General features: G+C 42.8%; 1 protein-coding gene across 2 annotated transcripts in view; it reads left to right on the forward strand.

Annotated features, from left to right (window-relative positions):
- Positions 1-26998, forward strand: part of LOC141107491 (class I histocompatibility antigen, F10 alpha chain-like) — an 88811-nt gene that overhangs the window by 55838 nt on the left and 5975 nt on the right. Inside the window, exons 3-7 of one of the 2 annotated variants that reach the window (XM_073598260.1) lie at positions 100-378; positions 9296-9574; positions 15604-15714; positions 17418-17459; positions 24618-24652. In XM_073598260.1, the coding sequence (XP_073454361.1) occupies positions 100-378; positions 9296-9574; positions 15604-15714; positions 17418-17459; positions 24618-24652 (746 nt within the window). The remainder of the gene's footprint in view (positions 1-99; positions 379-9295; positions 9575-15603; positions 15715-17417; positions 17460-24617; positions 24653-26998) is intronic. The other variant, XM_073598261.1, reaches the window with a different exon arrangement.

Here is a 26998-nt window from a genome sequence, read left to right on the forward strand (position 1 = left end):
AATTCCCCCCACCCTCATTACCATCACCTCCTCCATCATCACATATTACACACATCACTTCCTCTGATCCCGGGTCACATCTTCCTCTTCTCTCTGCAGGGATCCATATTGTACAGAGTATGTACGGCTGTGAGCTGAGAGATGACGGCACCACTGAGGGGTATTATCAGGACGGATATAATGGGAGAGATTTCATGTATCTGGACACACAGAGATGGATCTGGATCCCGACCATGAATGAGGCTCAGATCACCACACAGAGATGGAACAGTCCGGAGCTGAGAGTGGGGGAGAGAGACAAGAATTATCTGGAGAATATCTGTATGGAGGAGCTCAAACAATTCATAGAGTACGGGAGAGAAGATCTGGAGAGGAGAGGTGACTGTATACATGATTATTATCACCATACCCTATATACACTGTATACACACTACATCCTATATACACACTGTATACACTACATCCTATATACACTGTATACACACTACATCCTATATACACTGTACACACACTACACCCTATATACACTGTATACACACTACACCCTATATACACTGTATACACACTACACCCTATATACACTGTATACACACTACATCCTATATACATTGTATACACACTACACCCTATATACACTGTACACACACTACACTCTATATACACTGTATACACTACATCCTATATACACTGTGTACACACTACACCCTATATACACTGTATACACACTACACCCTATATACACTGTATACACACTACACCCTATATACACTGTATACACACTACATCCTATATACATTGTATACACACTACACCCTATATACACTGTATACACACTACACCCTATATACACTGTATACACACTACATCCTATATACATTGTATACACACTACACCCTATATACACTGTACACACACTACATCCTATATACACTGTACACACACTACACTCTATATACACTGTATACACTACATCCTATATACACTGTATACACACTACATCCTATATACATTGTATACACACTAAACCCTATATACACTGTATACACACTATATCCTATATACACATTACATCCTATATAAACTGTATACACACTACACACTATATAAACACACACAGCATCCTATATACACTGTATACACACCACACCATATATACACACTACATACACACACTACACCCTATATACACTGTATACACACTACACCCTATATATACTGTATACACACTACATTCTATATACACACTACATCCTATATACACTGTACACACACACATCCTATATACACTATATAAACACACACACTACTACCTATATACACACACAGCATCCTATATACACTGTATACACACCACGCCATATATACACACTAAATACACACACTACACCCTATATACACTGTATACACACACACCACACCCTATATTAACTGTATACACACACTACAGACCTATATACACATATACACACACACACCACACTCTATATACACACACACTACATCCTTATACACACACACCACACCCTATACACAGACACCACACCCTAAATACACTGTATACACACTACACCCTATATACACACACACCACATTCTATATACACCCACTGCACCCTATATACACACTACATCCCTATATACGCTGTATACACACCACACCCTATATACACACACATTACATTCTATAAATACATACTACATCCCTATATACGCTGTATACACACACCACACCCTATATACACTGTATACACAAACCACACCCTATATATACTGTATACACGCACCACACTATATATAGACACTACACCCTATATACACTAAGTACACACAGTACATCTTATATACACACACACTACACCCAATATACACTGTATACACACTACATCACCATAACCTATATACACACTACATCCAATACACACCACACCCTGTATACACACACTACATTCTATAAACACCCACTGCACCCTATATACACACTACATCCCTATGTACGCTGTATACACACACCACACCCTATATACACTGTATACACAAACCACACCCTATATACACTGTATACACACACACGCACCACACTATATATAGACACTACACCCTATATACACTATGTACACACAGTACATCTTATATACACACACACTACACCCAATATACACTGTATACACACTACATCACCACAACCTATATACACACTACATCCAATACACACTACATTCTATATACACACACCACACCCTATATACACTGTATCCACTTAAGCCTTGAACCATTTTGCTGGCCAAAGACCAGAGCACTTTTTGCGATTTGGCACTGTGTCGCTTTACCTGACAATTGCGCGGTCGTGCGACGTGGCTCCCGAACAAAATGGACATCTTTTTTCCCCACAAATAGAACTTTCTTTGGTGGTATTTGATCACCTCTGCGTTTTTTATTTTTTGTGCTATAAACAAAAAAGAGCGACAATTTTGAAAAAAACGCAATATTTTTTGTTTTTTGCTATAATAAATATCCCCCAAAAATATATAAAAGAACATTTTTTTCCTCAGTTTAGGCCGATATGTATTCTTCTACATATTTTTGGTAAAAAAAAAAATAAATCGCAATAAGCTTTTATTGATTGGTTTGCGCAAAAGTTATAGCATCTACAATATAGGGGATAGTTTTATGGCATTTTTAGTAAAAAATTTTTTTTCACTAGTAATGGAGATCAGCTATTTTTATCATGACTGTGACATTATGGCGGACATGTCAGACAATTTTGGCGTGATTTTGGGACCATTCACATTTATACAGCGATCAGTGCAATTAAAATTGCATTGATTACTGTGTAAATGTGACTGGCGGTGAAGGGGTTAACACTAGGTGGCGCTGTAGGGGTTAAGTATGTCCTAGGGAGTGATTCTAACTGTAGGGGGATGGGCTAACTGTGGCACATCACTGATCTCTGCTCCCGATTACAGGGAGCTGTGATCAGTGACACTGTCACTAGGCAGAACAGAAGAAGCTTGTTTACATCAGCATCTCCCCGTTCTTCCTCTCCATGAGACGATTGCGGGTATCCCCGCGGCGATCGAGTCCACAGGACCAGCGATCCTATTTACGGAACTCCCGGTCGGGGTGCGCCCAATGGCATGACGGCAAATTCAAAGGGACGTACAGGTACGCCCATTTGCCCAGCGGTGACATTCTGCCGACGTACATCGGTGTGCGCCGGTCAGGAAGTGGGTATACACACTACATCCCTATATACAAACACCACACCTTATATACACAGTATACACCACACTCTATATACACTGTATACACACACCACACTCTATATACACACACACTATACACTGTATACACACACACCACACTCTATATATACACTGTATACACACATACCACACTCTATATACACACACACTACACCCTGTATACACACACACCACACTCTATATATACACTGTATACACACATACCACACTCTATATACACACACACTACACCCTGTATACACACACACCACACTCTATATATACACTGTATACCCACTACATCCCTATATACACACTATGTACACACACACCACACCCTATATACACTGTGTACACACTACACCCACACCACACTCTATATACACACACTACACCCTATATACACTATAAACACTACATCTTATATACACACTACATTCTATATACACCCACAACACTCTATATACACTGTATATACACACACTACACCCTATATATCCTATATACACACACTACATCCTATATACACACACCACACCCTATATACACTGTATACACACCACACCCTATATACACACACACTACATCCCTATATACACTATGTACACACTACATCCTATATACATTATGTATACACACACACCACAAACTATATACACACTACATCCAATATACACACATACACCACACCCTGTATACACACACTATACACACACTATACACACACTATACACACACACACTACACTCTATATATACTACACCCTATATACACTGTATACACACTACACTCTATATATACTACACCCTATACACACTGTATACACACTACATCCCTATATACACACACACCACACTCTATATATACTGTATACACACACACACACTGTATACCGACTACATCCTATATACACACTATGTACACACACTACACCCTATATACACACACCACATCCTATATACACACACACCACACCCTATATACACTGTATACACACCACACCCAGTATACACTATATACACACACTACACCGTATATACACTGTATACACACTACACCCACACCACACTCTATATACACACACACACACACACACTACACCCTATATACACTGTATACACACTACACCCTGTATACACACACACACACCACCCTATATACACACTTCGTCCTATATACACACAACACCCTATATATACACACAAACACACACACACCACACTCTATATACACACACCCTATATACACTCTATACACACACACCACACCCTATATACACTGTATATACACCACACCCTATATACACACACTACATCCCTATATACACTGTATACACACTCACACCCCACCCTATACACACACACACACACACACCACACCCTATATAGACTGTATACACACACACGCACCACACCCTATATACACTGTATACACACACCACACCCTATATACACACTGTATATACACCACACCCTATATACACACACTACATCCTATATACACACACACTATATACACTGTATACACACTACATCCCTATACACACTATGTATACACACACACTACACCCTGTATACACGGTATACACATTACACCTTATATACACACACTACATCCTATATACACACACACACACCACACCCCATATACACTGTATACACGCACTACATCCCTATATACACTATGTATACACACTACACCCTATATACACACTACATCCTATATACACTATGTACACACACTACATCCTATATACACTATGTACACACACACACAACACCCTATATACACACACTCCACATCCAATATACACATCCCACACCCTATATACACACTGTATACACACTACATCCTATATGCATACACACACCACACTCTGTATACACACTACATCCTACACACACACACCCTATGTACACACACCACACCCCATATACACTGTATACACACACCACACACTACACCCCATATACACACACTATATCCTATATACACTATGTACACACACACTACATCCTATATACATTATGTACACACACTACATCCTATATGCACCATGTACACACACTACATCCTATATACACCATGTACACACACTACATCATATATACACTATGTACACACACACACACACACACACACACACACACACACACACCACAACCTATACACACATACACACACCACATCCAATACACACACCACACCCTGTATACACACACACAATACACTCTATATACACTATGTATACACACTACACCCTATATATACATACACACTGCACCTTATATACACACACTACATCCTATGTACACTGTACACACACACCACACCCTGTATACACACACCACACCCTGTATACACACACTACATCCTATATACACTATGTACACACACACACCACATCCAATATACACACACACCACACCCTCACCACACTCTCTATATACACACTGTATACACACTACATCCTATACACACATCCTATATACACTATGTACACACACCACACATTACACCCTATATACACACACTACATCCTATATACACCATGTACACACACTACATCCTATATACACTCACACACCACAACCTATATACATACACACACCACATCCAATACACACACACCACACCCTGTATACACACACGTACTACTACCTATAGACACACACACACACACCACACTCTATATACACTGTATACACACACCACACAGAGGGACAGATGCAGCATCCACCTAGGTAAGTATGAATCTAAAAAAAAAAAAAAAAAACATACTTCTCTTCTAACTTTAGATAGTAAAACATTTTTTTCTGCCAGTAAATACCTTATATAACCCACTTCCTGTTTCTTGTCTGGCCATTAGCCTAGGCTTATGACATCATGCACAGCTCTCTCTCTCACTTTAGTGAGAGTTTGCCAGGAAGGGAGGGGGATGAGTCAAAAGAGGGCCAATGAGAGCTGCAAAGTGGTTGGAGGGAAGCTTCAGAATGGCAAAGATGTTTTTATTACATATTATGTGAGCAGACTGCAGTTCCTCTTTAAACTCCAAACCTTCTGCTATAACTATTTGCCGTATGGGGATATTTAGAAAATTTTCACATGTATGTAAAATAAAATTAATTGAAACCCCCAAATACTAATTTTTTTGAAAGAAAAGTCCCTGGAGAATACAATTGTGGATGATGCAATTTTATATGTTGCACAATATTTACGTAGCCGTATATCAAATGCAAATTTTTGAGAAAAAAATTTCACTTAAATGCATATTTTAGTGCATACAAACCGAATATAATACCCATTTTTAGTAAAATATAAAAGATGATGTTGAAGTAAACAGATACTAAATTTGTCAATGTTTAAAATACATCATATCACCTCCCCGCCAACTGTCAATCGGTCTCTGAAAAGTATTGCTCTGCGGATCTGTGGATCTGAAGTGGAATACTTTTCAGAGATTGTTTGGCTGGGAGGTGATATGTCTCCTCCTCACTGACAGTAAAGCTTTCACCACACTGCAACCCTGTACATTGTATGGTTGATGGGCAGTTGTGGCAGCTTTATTCACTTGAATAGGTCACATTAATGTAGTATTGCTCGTTGATCATGACGGGGGTTCAATTTTTGCATTGTGGCTGCAGCTTGTCTACAACTCCCTCTGACTGCTTTTTGCAGCTTTAGGCTCCATGCACACTGGCTGCACAATCACTGTTTCTACAGGAGTTTTGTGTTCTGCCTGTAGAAGCAGCTCAATGTTATCCTATGTGTCCATACACATGAGGACGATGAGATATATGAGCATATTTTGAGCTCAGCGATTAGAGGCACGAAAAAAACCCTTCTGGTTTGCATTTTTGATTGGCGCTTTCTGGCAGAAAAAAACACTAAACTCTCCGAAACTCGCCTCAACATGTGTACAAAAACGCTCTATATGAATGTTTTTTGTGCCAAGGGAACTGGCATTTTTTTTAAGCCCGGTGTGCATAGAGCCTAAGGAGGTTTAACCGCTTCAGCCCCGGAAGATTTTACCCACTTCCTGACCAGAGCACTTTTTTGTGATTCGGCACTGCGTCACTTTAACTGACAATTGCGCTGTCGTGCAACGTTGCACCCAAACAAAATTGACGTCGTTTTTTCCCCACAAATGGAGCTTTCTTTTGGTGGTAATTGATCACCTCTGCAGTTTTTTTTTGCGCTATAAACAAAAAAACAAGCATCAATTTTGAAAAAAACGCCTTATTTTTTACTTTTTGCTATAATAAATATCCCCCAAAAATATATAAAAAAACATTTTTTCCTCAGTTTAGGCCAATATATATTCTTCTACATATTTTTGGTAAAAAAATTTGCAATAAGCGTATATTGATTGGTTTGCGCAAAAGTTATAGGGTCTACAAAATAGGGGATAGATTTATGGCATTTTTATTATGAATTTTTTTTTACTAGTAATGGCCGCAATCTGAGATTTTTTATCATGACTGCGACATTATGGCGGACGCATTGGACAATTTTGACACATTTTTGGGACTATTGGCATTTATGCAGCGATCAGTGCTATAAAATGCATTGATTACTGTAAAAATGTCACTGGCAGGGAAGGGGTTAACACTAGGGGGCGATCAAGGGGTTAATTGTGTTCTCTGTGTGTGTTCTAACTGAAGGGGGAGGGGACTGTGTAGGGGAGATGAGAGATCGCTGTTTATACTCTGTATGAACAGATGATCTGTCACTTCTCCCCTCAGAGAACCGAAAACTGTGTGTTTACACACACAGATCCAGGTTCTCCGTGTGTCAGCAGCGATCACGGGAGCCTGGTGGTGATCGTGACCACTGGGCACTCGCATGGGCTCCGGGGGCGAGCAGAGGTCATGCGTATGCCCCTAGTGTCAGTAACATAAGGTCGGTTCGCCCAGCCCTGCCATTCTGCCGCAGTACATCTGCGGCAGCTGGTTGGCAAGTGGTTAAGCTAAGCCTTATACCTGGTACACAATGTTTTTTTTGCATGAAAAAAAAACGGACAGCCTTGGTTGGAGACACTGGACTATCCACGCAAAGTTAGTTCAGCGATTTCCCCCGCTGAGCTGTTGTGTTCTAACAGAACACTCCAATCAGGGCTCTCCGCCATTGGCTGAGAGTGCTGATCGGGAGTCGGTCAGCTGCTGGTTTTTCAGCATGCATGATATACACACGGGCCGATTGTTGGCCATTTTTTTTTTGAACCAGCCGTTGTCTCTTGACATTTGGGTCCGTATGTACAGGGCTTTAGGGTTTACATCAGTGGTTGTCCACTTATGAGCTAAAGAGGGCCTCAAATGTGGCCCCTGACATCACCAAAGGGCCACACATAATGTTCAACTCATGTAATGATTGAGAACTGTCACACTGCAGACCTAATAGAGGAAATGAGGGCCAGAGAGTGAGGACAGGATACATTCTTAGCTAGGGATGTGTTGCAGAAGACAATACAAAGTTGGGATCCTGATACATGAGATTAGTAGAGACCAATGTTATTACCCTCATCAGTGTTCCCACTACAGACTACTGAGGGTCGTACATCATATACCAAAGGGGCCGCAGGTTAGGCACCGGGGGATTTACATACATTTTGAGATCTATAAATGATTCTGTCACTAGAAAAAATGAAGTTTTGTTGATTCTGGATTCTACAATGCTAATTGTGCAGCAACTTGTATCAGTATTCATCTTTTATTGTTCTGAATGCTTCAAATTGCAAAATCTGATTGGTTTCTGCACTTTTTCAATCAATACTCTTTGAATTGCCATGTTACATCATCCTGATTGTTTCCTCCTGGATCTCTTGTATGAATAGTCTTATATAGGAATGTCCTCAGGACTGTGTTCTGTGTTGATGTATCTATACTCTGCTGACATCATTTCCAGCTCATCTTCTATTATAGTGAATGGTGGTGACTGTGGCCTCATGTCCTTATTCTGTAGATCATCATTTGTGTTCACATTCATCTCACAGGAGGAACATTGATTACATTTATCAGTAGATCACATATATTGTTTTCTCTTTCCCTCTCTCAGTGCGTCCAGAGGTGAAGGTGTGGGGTCATCGTCAGTCGGATGATGTGACCAGACTTCAGTGCCTGGTGTACGGGTTTCACCCCCGACCTGTGGATGTGAAGTGGGTGAGGAATGGGGAGGATGATGTTCCTTCAGATGAAATGAGTCCAATTCTCCCCCATCCTGATGGCACCTATCAGATCAGAGTCAGTGTGGAAGTGCCAACCAAGGAGGGAGACACTTACTCCTGTCATGTGGATCACAGCAGTCTGGGTGATGAGACTCTCCGTGTGATATGGGGTGAGTATGGAGAACCTCTACTGTGGGATTATCACAAGTAATGCTAAAACGGAAACATCCTTTGTAATAAGCCATCTGTGTTTGTGTTACTAAATGAATGACAATGATTGCAACCAAGAAGAAAAACAAAGTACTGAAATAAATTTATACCGTATTTATCGGTGTATAACACGCACTTTTTTCCCCTTAAAATTGGGAAAATCGTGGGTGCGTGTTATACGCCCATCCCTGCTAATTGTGATCTATCGGAGCGATCGCCGCCGACATTCACATAGCGTGTAGTTTTAAATATGGCGCCGCAGAGTTCAGAGGGACTTGGCGGAGCTGAACGAGAGCTGCCGAGATCACAATGACTGGGCGGAGCCGAGATACACATAGCCGAGTGTTCTTGGCTCTTTCCGGCGCCGCTCACAGTCACGCCCAGTCCCGCCGATGGACCTATGTTATGTCCATCATAGGGCGGGACTGGGCGTGACTGTGAGCGGCAACGAGAAGAGCCGAGTACACTCAGCTATGTGTATCTCGGCTCCGCCCAGTCACCGACCACACGCTTTGTGTATGTCGGCGGCGATCATGTAATGGACACTGGGGGCAAGGCTGCACTGACAACTGGGGCAAGGCTGCACTGGGGCAAAGCTGCACTGACAAGGCTGCAGATGGACACAATAAGGCTGCATTGATGGGCATTTAAATGTAAGTTTTTTTCCTTAAACTTCCCTCCTAAAAGTTTTTTTCCTTAAAATTCCCTCCTAAACTTGGGGTGCGTGTTATATGCTGGCGCGTGTTATACGCCGATAAATACGGTAAATAGAATTTAGAGAAGTGTCTGGGATAGCATTTTCCAGCACTCCGGGTGGTCGGTGATTTGTTGAGATTTGGAATCCATTTACAATGCAAGATCTGTATGTGTATGGTAATCTGTAGAAATTTCCAGAAACTTCATGTCATTGGCATAGCATCATCATGTTGTACTAATTCAAAAATTTGGCCTCTGATAGGGTTAACTACATAGGATAAATTGGAGGTACCATCACCCAAAAAATATTTGAAAGAAATTGGAAGTGGAGACCAGTCCCCTACTGGTCAACCATGAACAAGAAAATATGCACTATTAAGGGTGTGTCCCCCTGAAGCTTGCTTCCACTGCTTTGTGAAAGCCAACTCCAGGGGGGCACACCCTTAACAGTGGACAGTTAGACCTTGCATTCAATTTGTGGCTCCAGTTGAAGTCCAAAGGTACCCTGCTAGGCCTTGACATTTGCAGGGGACCATGCCTACTGTCCAAATTCCTGTCTCCTTTGTCCCCCATGGATGCATGCCAATATATTTGGTAAAGTAAGCAATACTACCCTACCACTTGGATGTGTCCCCCACATCCACTGTAGGGGAACACTGGTAATGCTTCGAGCCCTGGCTGTGTGTGGGTCCATTGATATTATTCTCCTGATGAAGCGGTACAGTTCTGTGAAACATGTTGAGGAATACATGATCTGTGAGGACCCACTATACCTCTGTTCTCCTTAATGGGGTACTTCAAATATTAGTGACACACATGTATTGTTAGCTTGTACTTTTAAACAATGTTCTGGTATGAATTTTGCTTAATGTGTTATGGTGTACTGGGATATCCTATTTTTATCTTTTTTGTATAAATAAAAATTTAATTTTTTATAACTTCTTTGTGCATGCTGTCTAAACTGGTACCGAGATAGTCCATATTTTCTTGTTCATGGGTGACCATGTTGTACTAATTATAACTGATCACTATTAGATATATAAAATATATTGTTCTTGATATATCAATCATTATCACAAGTATTTCATCCATGTTCTATTCTGTAACATCGCCAATGGTGGTATTTGTTCTTTTGTACCTAGGTAACTCTGTATTTAGGGTATTTAGTTCACACATAACAGATTTTAGGAGTTAAAGTGGATGCAAACCCCATTCATGAAATCTGATCTTGGCACATATATCTGTAGTGTTTACTTATCTTTCTCCAAAGCCCTTAGTGCCGTTGCTTTCTGCTGCTCCGTTCCTCTGTTATCAGCATGAGAACTTCTGACAAGCTCTCCGACACATGAGATAACGGCAGCTGTAAATTTGTGTCGGGAGGGAACTTAGAGGTAGATAAGTAGAGAGCTTGTCTATTCAGAGAACAGCTCTGCAATTTTCTTTGTTCCTCTGCCTAAGTGGAGGGGGGTGTGTGCCTTTCCTCCAATCAGCTTACACACAGTGTATGCCCAGACTCCTCACCCACTCCTGAAACAGGAAGAAAGATTTGTTACACGATGTGCACTTAATAAAGAATATATGAAGCGGAAGACAGAAGATAATGATATACATGTAAAACTTATGTAGGAGAATTTGTTTCATCTCTGTGTATCATCTGAGGCTGTACACTTCACTAGGTATAGGAGAGGGTTTACATCCACTTTAAGGGAAACCATAGAGACTGCCATCACTGACTGGTTGATAATTGCCTGTTTATCACACTGACCCTTTGGCTTCACAAACCCAGAACAAGTATTCAAATAAGGAGTCCTAATTTTACTCTGACTTAGTTGATTTGCATATTTGTTGCAGGCCAATGACATAGAAAATAGTGAAACCAGAGGGTCAGCATGCCAGCCAAGTAAATGTCATTTCCAGAAGGCATTCATCAATGGCTGTCTCAGGATTTCTCTCAGGAAATATCTAGTTTAAGTGAACATTGTTGAGAATCACTCTTTAGCTTTGTATTTATCAAGTGAACAAAAAAAATAGGACCCCTGTTCCTTGCAGTTTTGAAGCTCATTTGGCCCCTGTTGGGTCATGGCATTGATAGCTTACAGCATCCCAATTCCCAATTAAGACATCACTGTAGAATGTTACACAACCATCCAAGAATGATGGGAGATGCCCCCTTCTATGGATGAGGTGTGTGATATCAGCACAGAGGTAATACATCACATTTTGGCTCTACAGGGTGAGCTGGAGCCAGAATGTATTAGAGCAGACAAGGCTTTTCTATCCATACAGACCAGTGCTGATGATCCTTATCCCACTTCAAATGCTCTCAGTTGTTTCCCAATAACATGAGAGGAGCCTGTGTATGAGCTTTTCCACACCGTAATGTATATTATAGGTAATGTCTCTGAATGTGCATTGCAGTACAAAGGTAATTGCACCCCATCATATATTTACATTGAAATGCACCTACATCAAAGCACACCACAATATATAAATACACATTCTCTGCATGTTTCCTCACACCTAAAGCCTAACTTCAGAAATTTGTGAAAATCCTTATTTGCAGCGGGGCCCCACCCTTCAAGGGTTAAATGCTTGTTATTTTAAGGGTGCTATGATATAGAGAAATGATTTATTTATTCTACATGCCAGCAGGGTCAGTCAGTGTGCCCGGGTCACTTCAGTCTTCTCTCTAAGTTCCTCATGGCAGTGGTTGTCCTCTTGTCCCCTCCATGGAGAATTTATAGAGAAAGGACCTCCCACAGGGTGAAACCTTGGGGGAGAAGGTGCACTGGAGCAGGGGTGAGGGTAAAGAATACTGTTTGGTTCCATCCCCTAGACATAATCCCAATCCCACTACAAGGGTAGATTTTGACTAATTCTTGTAGATGGCCTGTAGTAATGGTGCAATGAGAAACATTGAGAGTCTATTTATAATGAAAGCCCCTTGACCCCTCCCCCCTAAGGAAAGGGAGCCTTGACTACTGGAAGCTTGGCGTCTATGTGGGCGTCTACCTAAACAGGGAATTTAAGTGGCTCCTTTGGATTGGCCACGGAAGCATGAGGTGACTGGGTGGGGCCTGAACTCTAGAAAAGGCTACACAGGGGCACGTCCCATTACTCTCAGGAGATTCTGATGTCACAAGACTTGACCACCCACCCGCCCGTTGTGATGTTTCGTCACAGCTTTATTGGCGGTTTACCTTGCCAGTGATTGATATTACTTTATGGGTTATGCCCTCAAGTTTAATTCTGGGGTTAGTTTATGTCTCGCACTGATGGTGGAGACGGGCCTCTTATGGGGTGTACACACGGTCGATCTTTTCGTCTACAAAAGTCCAACAAACGCCGACGGACTAAAGCTGGCTGGTAATCCGATCGTGTGTGGGCTTCCCCAGACTTTCAGCGGACTTTTTCAGCCTCAAATCCGACGGACTTTAGATTTGAAACATGCTTCAAATCTTTACGTCCTAACCAAGACGGACCCTGAAATCCGCTCGTCTGTGTGCTAGTCCGACGGACAAAAACCCACGCTAGGGCAGCTATTGGCTACTGGCTATGAACTTCCTTATTTTAGTCCGGTGTACGTCATCATGTACAAATCAATCGGACTTTTGTGTGGTCGTGTGTAGGCAAGTCCGTTCGTTAGAAAGTCTGCCGCAAGTCCGCCGGAAGTCTGTCGGACAGGCTGTCGGACTTTTGTAGACGAAAAGTCCGACCGTGTGTACGCCCCATTAGACTATCCATATTTATGTTATGGATGTTCACAGTATAACTGTGACTGGCAAAGTTATGTAGTATTTTTAAAGGTTGGTATATTTGGTAAGTTCAATAAAACTGTGGCCTTACCCTACTTCCAACTTAAAGTAGTCTCTGTGTCTTTTTGGGGGTCAAGGTTTTTTGGTCCCAATAATGTTTTAAGGTATGCCTAAGCTTCTCAGCAGTCATGGGCTGTATTCTGGTGAGAATGGGACCCATTTATCTGCTTTTACCCCATACAGCAAAGAGTGTAATCATTATTCCAATATGAGTTGCTGTACCCCACTATTGTATTGGGCTATTAAACAAACATTTTATAGATCCTCTATAGCGCACATCTTCATTGCAGATGATTTAGTAGAATATATACCCTTCCCGAGGTGTTATTTCCACAATTATCAAACTAATGCCAGATAATTGCCAGATAATTACACTGTGTTATTGTAGATGGTGGACAGGTGAATTTTATACTCTATGATCTGCCACCAACATAGCGCACATGTTTATGAAGTGTCAGGTCTATCCTGTACAGTAAAACCTTGGATTGTGAGCATAATTTGTTCCGATTACATGCTTATATCAAAGAAAATTTCCCCATAAGAAATAATGGAAACTCAGATGATTCGTTCCACAACCATAAGTCCTTCAGTTTATAGTCCATATAAAAAGATTACAGCAATGCGACCATAAAATGTCCATCCACAAATGGAAGCCTCCACATGGCGGTTAGAAGCAAAATCTATCAGAAGCTAGAGAGTATAAAAGAGAAGAGAGGCGCCTCTAAGTGTAGTAATATGGTTACATTTAATGAAGGTACCACATTTAGCAACTCACATGGTTGATGAGTAAAACAGGCACATCTAAGTATGCAGGCATCCGGGGTAAAGCTGTCCACATAGATCATCCCCCTCTCCGCTGGCCCTCACCGCTGTCAGTCTGCAATCGTGACCGGGAAGACTACCCTGCAGTAGAGCGATCTGAAAGTGAGGCTTGAAGCGCAGCATGGAAGGGATGACGTTGATGGCGGTGTGGAGGATGGTCTATGTGGACAGCTTTACCTCGAATGCCTGCATACTTAGATGTGCTTGTTTTAATTATCAACCATGTGAGTTGCTAAATGTTGTACCTTCATTAAATGTAACCATATTGCTACACTTAGAGGGGCCTCTCTTCTCTTTTATACTCAATTGTGATGTGACGCTACTTGTATATAAAGACATCGCTTGTATATCAAGTCAAAATTTGTTAAAAAATGTTGCTTGTCTTGCAAAACGCTCTCAGACTCAGACTCAGTTACTCTCAAACCAAGGTTTTACTGTATACTGACATCATCCATGTGTGAGTCTGTACCATCACACTTTATCTCATTATATCCATTATATCTCATTTAGTTCATTATAATGTTCACTAGTAATGATATGATGTAATGATGCAGGAACAATGTGCTTCTATGTACTGTAATCAGGGAATTTTGGGAATAAAACCACAAATCTGTCAGTAGATCTCACACAATGTTACTTTTGTGTTCCCCTTTCAGATCCCAGGGCAGAGTCCGGCAATACTCCTATAATTATCAGTGTTGTGGTTGTTGCTGTAGTGCTGATTATCGGAGCTGTTATTGGACTCATCATATACAGGAGACGCTCAGGTGAGATTTGTGCACATTACACACCGGAGCTCTATTCATCATATAGGAGAACCAGACACGAGACTGACAAACTGATCAGCAGGAAGTCCTTGTACATGGACAAAGGAGAAACATGAAGTGTCAGCACACAGGGGCTAATTCTATTCCTTCATATGGTTCTGTTATCAAAAAACAAACTCTCCATTTACAGTCTTTAGTTCGGTATTTTAGATTTTAAAGTTGTAACAGAAGTGGTAATTGGCCAGACAGAGAGTGACTGTAACTTGTTCACTAAAGCCAGCCATACATTATACAATTGTCTTGTTCAATTTACCTTCAACTATGTAGTGCAAGGGCCTGCCTGATTGCATACAAATTGAAAGTGTTTAGGTTTGACCTCATATTATATAGTTTTGGTAAATCTAAATCAACGGTCTCCAAACTACAACCCGGGGACTGGATGCCCTTTGCTTGCCTTTATCTGGCCCTATTGGGGCAATATTCCATCCATTGACACCAACAATGTGGCATAATTCCTCTTGCTGACAACAACAATGGGGCACTATTCCTTCCACTGACACCAACAATGTGGCATACTTCCTCTTGCTAACAACAATGGGGCACTATTGCTTCCACTGAGACCATCAAAGGGCACAATTACTCCCACTGATACCAACTATGGGCCACAATTTCTTCCACTGATATCAACAATGTGCCACTATTTCTCCCACTGACCCCAATGATGGGGCACTATTCCTCCCACTGACACCAGCAATGGGGCACTATTCCTCCCACTGACACCAATGGGGGACTATTCGTCCCACTGACACCAATGATGGGGCACTATTCCTCCCTCTGACACTGATGATGGGGTACAACCCCTCCCACTGACACCAACAATGTGGCACACCATTGCGACTGCATCCCACACACCGGTTTTAAAATTTGCACCTCACTATGGTTTCGTTTTTGCAATTTTGTACTGAAATGTATACAAACTGGAATTTCAATTTGAGAAAAAAATAACAGCTTTAGTACAGATATTATACAGGTTTTTTTCAATAATATCTCCAAAAGTTTGGGGTCATTTTTGAAGACCATTGATGTAATTTGGAACAGGGAATCTCACCAACCAACATCAGTAAAAAACATCAGAAGGTCTCCACATCATTAAAGAATAAGTACCAGCAAATCCAGAATAGAGATGGTATATTTGTTAAAATGGTTGTAAACTCTGTTACACCACTTGTACCTACAGATAAGCCTATAATAAGGCTTACCTGTAGGTACTGTAAATATCTCCTAAACTTGCACCGTTTAGGAGATATTCACTATAGGTGCTGCTCCCGATGTCATTGGCGCATGTGCACTGAGGAAATGGCCCGCTGGTGCTCCCACGTGCATGTGGTATTATCGCAGCTCCGGCCAATCACAGCACCAGAGCCTGCAAATCCAGAAGTAACTCCGGTGAAAGATCTTAGCTGTGGGAGTGGAGTGCGGGCGGCACTGCAGGGCATCACTCTTAGGTAGGTATTTCATAATGAGCTAGTAGTGCAGGTTGTTTTTTTGTTTGCTTTTTTTTCTGAAGGTTTACAACCTCTTTAAATTGTGATAATTAGTTGAAGATATACAGTATATATGTGACTGACTTCTTATATATGAAGGGTTTCAAAAACAATTTCCTGGTTCTGGTTCCCAGTGTATCAAATTCTGTTTTATTTCAGGGAAGATGCCTGGTGATCGCAATATTTATGTTCCGGCTTGCAGTAAGTAAATCCATTATTATGTGTTCTGTCCCTTTGTAGTGTGTTTTTACTATGGTGGCTGAGATGTAGATGATACATATATATTTTTTAATAATCTTATACTTCATTAATTATTTTAAAAAAATGATTTAAATCAAACCTATCACAAAAAGAGACATTCAGATAATAGGGGGTACCCCCCCCCTAATATGTTCCCCAGGAGAAAGAGAGAAAAAAGAAAAGTTGGGTGATACATATTGATCTGATATTGAGTCTAGCATGTATGGTTGATATTCCTCCTATAAAGTGAGCTTTTATTTTTATTAACCACTTGAATACCAGGCACTTTCACCCCCTTCCTGCCCAGGCCAATTTTCAGCTTTCTGCAATGTCACACTTTGAATGACAATTGTGCGGTCATGCAACACTGTAGCCATATGAACTTTTTATCATTTTTTTTCAAAGAAATCGAGTTTTCTTTTGGTGGTATTTACCACTTTAGCCCAGGAAGGATTTATCCACTTCCTGATGAGGCCATTTCTTGCGATATGGCACTGCGTCGCTTTAACTGACAATTGCGTAGTCGTGCGGCGTTGTACCCAAACAAAATTGATGTCCTTTTTTCCCACAAATAGAGCTTTCTTTTGGTGGTATTTGATCATCTCTGCGGTTTTTATTTTTTGCGCTATAAACAAAAAAAGTGACTATTTTGAAAGAATTTTTTTTTTACTTTCTGCTATAATACATATCCATAAAAAATATATAAAAAACCTAATTTATTCATGAATTTAGGCCGATATATATTCTTCTACATATCTTTGGTAATAAAAAAAATTGCAATAGACGTATATTGAATGGTTGGCACAAAATATACCACGTCTACAAACTATGGGATTGATTTAGGGACTTTGATTTTTCTTTATTGTTTTTACTGATAATGGCAGCGATCTGTGATTTTTAGCAGGACTGTGACATTGCGGTGGACAAATCTGACCCCAAATGACACTTTTTTGGGACCAGTGACATTATTACAATGATCAGTGCTATAAAAATGCACTGATCAATGTAAAAGTGACACTGGCAGGGAAGGGGTTAACATTAGGGGGCGATCAAGGGGTTAAGTGTGTTCCCTGGGTGTATTCTAACTGTAGGGGGGATGGGCTGCCTGGAACACCACAGAAATCACTGTTCCCAATCACTGGGAACAGCAGATCTCCATGGTGTGCCCTGTCAGAACGCGGATTCGCCTTGTTTACATCGGCAGATCCCTGTCCTGCCTCTGTATACCGCGATTGCAGGTCACCAGTGGACATCGAGTCCTCCGGACCCATGGGTGGGCTCCCACTATATCACATGCATGGACTGACATACACCTACGGTGCTTCATGCTATCCAGCCACCTTGCTGCAGTGTAATGACGGCGGGTGGTCGGGAAGCCGTTAGTTTCTGTTATACAATTTTGCAATCAAATAATTGTTCTTCATAAATTTAGGCCAAAATGCACCCTGCTACATATCCAACATCAGTCCATATTATGTAGTCTGTAGGAACATTATATGGTCCACAAACTATGGTGCGTACAGTATATCTGAAAATCACTCAATCCTCGTGTACTCAGTTCTTGAGACCCACAAATGCCAGGACATTACAAATATCCCCCAAATGACCCCTTTTTGAAAAGTAGACAGTCTGAGGTATTTAGTAAGAGACATAGCGAGTTCTCTGAAGTTGTAATTTTTTGTCCGAATTTTTTGGGAGAATGAAGAAAGTAATTTTTTTTTTTTCACAAATGTTTCATTTTTAACATACTGTCACCAGTGCGGTACAATGTCATCATATAACTTGTACTGGTGATCAGGGACACTGAATGGTGACAGTATGTAAAAATACCGTATTTATCGGCGTATAACACGCACCGGCGTATAACACGCACCCCAATTTAGGAGGGAATTTTAAGGAAAAAAAACTTTTAGGAGGGAAGTTGAAGGAAAAAAAACTTACATTTAAATGCCCATCATTGCAGCCTTCTCAGTGCAGCCATGTCAGTGCAGCCTTGTTAGTGCAGCCTTGTCAGTACAGCCATGTCAGTGCAGCCATGTCAGTGCAGCCTTCCCCAGTGCAGCCTTGTTAGTGCAGCCATGTCAGTACAGCCATGTCAGTGCAGCCATGTCAGTGCAGCCTTCCCCAGTGCAGCCTTCCCCAGTGCAGCCTTGTTAGTGCAGCCTTGTCAGTGCAGCCTTTCCCAGTGCAGCCTTCCCCAGTGCAGCCATTCCCAGTGCAGCCATTCCCAGTGCAGCCATTCCCAGTGCAGCCATTCCCAGTGCAGCCATTCCCAGTGCAGCCTTTCCCAGTGCAGCCTTTCCCAGTGCAGCCTTTCCCAGTGCAGCCTTTCCCAGTGCAGCCTTTCCCAGTGCAGCCTTTCCCAGTGCAGCCTTTCCCAGTGCAGTCTTCCCCAGTGCAGCCTTCGCTTCGATTCCCTGTCCTGAGCTTTAAAATCGCCGACCGCGATTTGAAAATGGCGCCGCCGGCGCCGAAATACACCGAGCCGGTCCTCGGCTCTTTCCGGCGGCTCTCGTTCACTTTCGGCTCCACTCGTAGTCCCGAGCGGAGCTATCCAAACCAAGCTGAGTAGGTTCGGATAGCTCCGCTCGGGACTACGAGTGGAGCCGAAAGTAAACGAGAGCCGCCGGAAAGAGCCGAGGATCGGCTCGGTGTATTTCGGCGCCATTTTCAAATCACGGTCGGCGATTTTAAGATTGTGACAGCTCGGGATCGCATGGTATCAGCGTATAACACGCACCTGCGACTTTCCCCTGATTTTAAGGGGAAAAAAGTGCGTGTTATACGCCGATAAATACGGTAATAATAATTCATTTTCTTTTTTTATTACTTTTTACATACAGTGACTAGAGCAATACAGTGTTACCATAGTAACACTACTGTTCCTACCAGGAAAGGTGATCAGGATTTTTTTTATTTAATGAAAACTAGTCATTCAGTGTTTACTATTGTGATTAGCTGTGATTAGCCACAGCTAATCACATGGGTCAAATGGACTTTGATTGGTCTTATCTGTACCATGTGATCACTGTGATTAATCACAGCGAGCAACACAGCTGTACACAATGAATGGAAGCCATCCATTGTGTACAATTGTCATGTGATCTGCTGTAATAGATTATGCCACAGCACAACCCGTGGGGCCGGCGCGAGGAGCATTCTGGGGGGGACATTATGGGGTAGATCTACTAAAACTGGTTCAGGCTGGGTTCACACTGGTGCGACACGACAGCCGTCCTACTTTGGATCCGACTTTGCCCTGCGACATGAAGCCGGCATGTGTCCGACTTTCAATGAACGGGGATCCGACTTGGATCCCCGCCAATGCCCGGCATTGTGTTTGGTATGAATCTTTAGGGGGAACTCCGCGCCAAATTTTAAATAAGAATCCGGCATGGGTTCCCCCTCCAAGAGCATACCAGGCCCTTGGGTCTGGTATGGACCTTGAGGGGAACCCCCTACGCCGAAAAAGCGGCGTGCGGGGGGTCCCCCCAATCCATACCAGACCCTTATCCGAGCACGCAGCCCGGCCGGACAGGAATGGGGGTGGGGACGAGCGAGCGCCCCCCCCCTCCTGAACCGTACCAGGCCGCATGCCCTCAACATGGGGGGTTGTTGCCTTGGGGGAGGGGGGCGCGCTGCGGCCCCCCCACCCCAAAGCACCTTGTCCCCATGTTGATGAGGACAAGGGCCTCTTCCCACCAACCCTGGCCGTTGGTTGTCGGGGTCTGCGGGCGGGGGGCTTATCGGAATCCGGGAGCCCCCTTTAATAAGGGGGCCCCCAGATCCCGGCCCCCCACCCTATGTGAATGAGTATGGGGTACATCGAACCCCTACCCATTCACCTAGGGAAAAAGTGTCAATTTTAAAAAAAACACTACACAGATTTTTAAAGTAATTTATTAGACAGCTCCGGGGGTCTTCTTCCGACTTCGGGGGTCTCTCCGGTTCTTCTCCGCACTCTCCAGGTCTTCTGCCGGGCTCCTCCGCTTTCTTCTGCTCTTTTGCCGCTCTTTTGCTAAAGAGGAGGAGCCCGGTCTGCTGCCTTCTTCTCTTCGGGGGTCTCTCCGGTTCTTCTCCGCGCTCTCCGGATCTTCTGCCGGGCTCCTCCGCTATTTTCTGCTCTTTTGCTATAGTGAAGGAGCCCGGTCTTCAATCTTCTGCCTTCTGCCCTCTTCTCCTGATGTTGACACGACGCTCTCTGGGGCTGGAATGCACTCTGAGCGCTCCGGTCTGACTTATATAGGTGGTGACCACGCCCCCTAATGCCGTCACAGTCCCAGGCATGCTGGGACTGTGACGTTTTAGGGGGCGTTGTCATCACCCGATGACCACGCCCCCCTTATGCCGTCATAGTCCCAGCATGCCCAGGGACTGTGACGGCATAAGGGGGCGGGGTCAACGCCTATATAAGTCAGAGCAGAGCGCACAGAGAGCATTCTAGCCGGAGAGAGCATCGTGTCAACATCAGGAGAAGAAGGCAGAAGATTGAAGACCGGGCTCCTTCACTATAGCAAAAGAGCAGAAAATAGCGGAGGAGCCCGGCAGAAGATCCGGAGAGCGCGCAGAAGATCCGGAGAGCGCGGAGAAGAACCGGAGAGACCCCCGAAGAGAAGAAGGCAGCAGACCGGGCTCCTCCTCTTTAGCAAAAGAGCAGCAAAAGATTGACACTTTTTCCCTAGGTGAATGGGTAGGGGTTCGATGTACCCCATACTCATTCACATAGGGTGGGGGGCCGGGATCTGGGGGCCCCCTTATTAAAGGGGGCTCCCGGATTCCGATAAGCCCCCGCCCACAGACCCCGACAACCAACGGCCAGGGTTGTCGGGAAGAGGCCCTTGTCCTCATCAACATGGGGACAAGGTGCTTTGGGGTGGGGGGGCCGCGGCGCGCCCCCCTCCCCCAAGGCAACAACCCCCCATGTTGAGGGCATGCGGCCTGGTACGGTTCAGGAGGGGGGGGGGGGCGCTCGCTCGTCCCCACCCCCATTCCTTTCCGGCCGGGCTGCGTGCTCGGATAAGGGTCTGGTATGGATTGGGGGGACCCCCCGCACGCCGCTTTTTCGGCGTAGGGGGTTCCCCTCAAGGTCCATACCAGACCCAAGGGCCTGGTATGCTCTTGGAGGGGGAACCCATGCCGGATTTTTATTTAAAATTTGGCGTGGAGTTCCCCCTCAAGATCATCTGAGCACAAGTCGCGTGCCGAAGTCGGATCATGCGAGACGGCAATCCGACTTTGATCCGACTTCAATGATAGTCAATAGGCTGAAGTAGGATCAAAGTCGGACCAAAGTAGTACAGGGAGCATTTCTAAAGTCGGAACGACTTGTGTCGGACCAGTTAGGACGGCTCCCATAGGGAAACATTACATTTCACATGTCATGCGACATGAGCTCCCAATGTCGGAGCGTTTGTCGGACCAGTGTGAACCCAGCCTCACTCAGAATCTGGTGCAGCTGTGCATGGTAGCCATTTAGCTTGTAACATCAGCTTGTTCAATTAAGTCTTGGCAATAAAACCTGGAAGCTTATTGGTTTCTATGCACAGCTGCACCAGATTTTGCACTCTCCAGTTTTAGTAAATCTCCCCCTATATTATGTCCACTCAGAATGAGAGAACTAAACAGCCAAATCATTAAATTTCTCTTGGGAGAACTAGAGGCTAACATTACTTTAGACTTAAACCTCTAATAGGAAAGCAGAGGGACTGGTAGGATCACCAGGAATTTCACACAAAGGAAGCAATACAAAGAGAACAGAAGACTTTCTCATACAAGTACATGGTACAGAAGCCACAGATCAGGAATATGAAGTGTTGGATAAACATATTCTTTAAAGGCAAACTGAATGTTCAGTTTAAATCCAACATTCCACTTACAGAGTCACACCCAGAGCTTTCCAAACAGCAGAGGAGCTTGAGCTTTGTTGATTGTGACTATTCTAATAGGTCTGACTCATACTTATGAAGAGTGCTGACTATGCCCATCCTTTATTCCCCCTCCTCCATTCATAAAAGCCATATTATGACTTCTATGAAGTGTGAGATGTGGAAAGGGATATCACCGCTCCAAGTGGGTCAAACGAAGGTGAACAACCTCTCCTCCAGCTTAGAAGCCCAGGTGCTGGCAATGCATATAGCAATCAACGTAGAAAGAAGTTCTGGACAGCCGCACTCCGAAAAAGTTTTTGCCTTTTATTCAAAAAATCATCAAAATATGTGCCACAGCAGTATGGATAAAAGAGCTTACACGTTTCACACTACAAACAGTGCTTAATCATCATGATTAAGCAGTTTGTAGTGTGAAACGCGTAAGCTATTTTATCCATACTGCTGTGGCACATATTTTGATGATTTTTGGAATAAAAGGCAAAAACTTTTTTTGGAGTGCGGCTGTCCAAAACTTCTTTCTACGTTAAGTGTGAGATGTGAATGGAGGACAGGCTGATGATTGAAAGGTCTGCCCCCTCCATTCATAGATCTTTTTCATTCATAGAAGCTATAGTAGGGATGAAAATAGCTGGGTGGGCATCGTGGGGCACTCTTGAGGAGTACCTGTCACAGCTCACAACTCCTTCAGTCCTATTAAACATCACTGCACTGGAAGATTGTTCATTGTGCATTTTTTTCATTAACTTAGGATTTAACCCTTTCACTGCCAGGTCTGTATGGCGTACGGACCTACAGCATTGCTTTCAGCTGGCCAGGTCTGTACACTGTACAGACCTCATTTCTTCTTCTGCTATAAGCTCATGGTCACTTCAGTGGAAAAAAAAAGTGGAGCACAGGGCCTGGCATCGAAAAGGTTAAACTGTGTATTCACCCTATCAGATTGCATTTACAAAGTGAGTTCGGGTTGGTACCCTGCATGTAGGAACACAGAGGAGGAGGAGAGGAGGAACATGTGCAGCATTATGTCCGACTGCCAGCAGCCTATCAAATCTCTGATAGGTTGGAATATGTAATGGGTAGATGTTTGCCTCGATCGTGGGATTCCTGCGGGAAGTGACACTGATGGGTCAAACTTTCTGTGTGAATGAGGCCCTACAGTAGTTCTATGAGGGCGGACATTCATATTTCTATAGGCTGAAACTAATCATATTTACCAACATTTCCTCTGCAGACAATGAAGAGAATGCTTCCAATTCATCCAGCAATGTGAGTCCCTGAATGTCATTACCCGGCTATCTGCTTTGTATTTCTTCTTATAAGTTTATGTCTCTTGTCTACTTATGTTGTAAGTACACCAGGGCTTGACAAATTCCAGGTCGCCATGGCAACAAGAAATTGTGTCCTGGCGCCTGGCCTGCCACCAGAATGCTTTCACCCACCGCCACCCCCCCTCCCGCCCCTCACTATGTATAGTGGTTGCTGCCGGGAAGAGAGCTGACGTGTATGAAGACACTTCCGGGTCCCTGTTGACAGTTTCCTGAATGTCATGCAATGTGATCTGCATTACATTACAGTGCCTTGAAAAAGTATTCATACCCCTTGAAATGTTCCGCATTTTGTCATGTTACAACCAAAAACGTAAATGTAATTTATTGGGATTTTATGTAATAGATCAACACAAAGTGGCACGTAATTGTGAAGTGGAAGGAAGATGATAAATGGTTTTCATTTTTTTTTATAAATAAATATGTTAAAAGTGTGGGGTACATTTGTATTCAGCCCCCCTGAGTCAATACTTTGTAGAACCGCCTTTCACTGCAAATACAGCTGCAAGTCTTTTTGGGGATGTCTAACATGCAACCCCTCTTATGAGGTTTTCCCAGAACTACTACTTACTGAATCAGCTCTATTGCACTGACTTCTCTGTCAACGAAACTCTACTTGAAGAAGCTACCACGTGAAACGCGTTGGGCTGTGTCTCTTTTCTCATATTTGGTCCTGAATGTTTATCATGGTTATGATTATACATATTTGTGACTATTGAGGAAATTGTTCACTTTGTTGTAGGGTTTTTTTACGGGTGTATACAGAGGTTGCTGTTTCATTCATATGTCTTAAACGATATAAGACATTTTTATGTACTTAACCAATTAAGGGCCCAGCCTCTTTTTGTTTACAAGTTAAAATCGTTTTTTTTTTGCTAGAAATCTACTTAGAACCCCCAAACATTATATATATTTTTTTCTAACACCTAGAGAATAAAATGGCGGTCATTGCAATACTTTCTGTCACACTGTATTTGCGCAGCGGTCTTACAAGCGCACTTTTTTTTTGGAAAAAAAATAATTTTTTGAATGAAAAAATAAGACAACAGTAAAGTTAGCCCAATTTTTTTTTTATATTGTGAAAGATAATGTTACACTGAGTAAAATGATACCCAACATGTCATGCTTCAAAATTGCATCCGCTCGTAGATGGGCGACAAACTTTTACCCTTAAAAATCTCCATAGGCACCCAATTTGCAGACGGCTTCCCAAACCCGCAAACTTTATCCATGGTAGATCATAGGTGCAGATCCCTCCAAACTGATATCCACTTTCTATAATATATTAAGAACTAGATCAGTATCACGGATTATAGATACGGCCAGAACTAGATGGGAGGAAGATATAGGCCCCATAGAAGAATCAGACTGGGATGAGATTTTGGAGAACACAAGGTCTCCCCCAGGCTTTCCGAGCGCTTGACCCAATTATATATTATACCCAAATCTTACCTTACATCGGCGAGAATTGCCAAGTACCATCCAAACCACAACCCACTGTGTCCGAGATGTGCAGGCCATCCATGCACATTCTACCATCTATTGTGGATCTGCCCGGTGATCCAAAATTACTGGGCACAAATCATATAATTTCTGCATGACCATATGGGCTCGCCCCTACAACAGGACCCAAAATCCTGTTTAATCTGTCTACTTCCAGATGTCACAATCAATCAATTCCTACATGAAATCCTTTTTAGCGCACGGAAGCTAATAGCCAAATATTGGATGTGAAATGCCCCCCCTACTATCCAGGCCTGGATCAGGGAGATAAATCTAAATCTACCATACAAGAAAGTCATATACCGGCATAGGGGCTTTTCTGACAAATACAAAAAGGTCTGGGACAGATGGCTGGATACCCCAGATACATGTACTGAGTAGGCACATACACCAGAACGTATACCAAGGGACCAGAGTTACTTCAAGTCATGTGCAAGAACCATACCATACTGTGTAGTGATAAATAACCAAAAGAGTCGCTGGTGCATGGTGATGGAATATAATCTGATAAATAAAGTTGGGTGTTTAATGCAAAGACAGAATATATTGTGTAATAGACATCAAGGAGAATTCACCTGTTTGTGTTCACTGTGTATCCTTCTATTGTACTACATGACATGTACCGCGCATATATGTTTTGCTTACAAATAAACTCGGTTTTCAAAAAAAAAAAAATCTCCATAGGCGATGTTTAAAAATGTCTACAGGTTACCAGTTTTGAGTTACAGAGGAGGTCTAGGGCTAGAAATATTGCTCTCACTCTAATGATCATGGTGATACCTCA

The sequence above is a fragment of the Aquarana catesbeiana genome, linkage group LG09, assembly GCF_042186555.1.
Source record: "Aquarana catesbeiana isolate 2022-GZ linkage group LG09, ASM4218655v1, whole genome shotgun sequence".
NCBI classification, from domain to species: domain Eukaryota; kingdom Metazoa; phylum Chordata; class Amphibia; order Anura; family Ranidae; genus Aquarana; species Aquarana catesbeiana.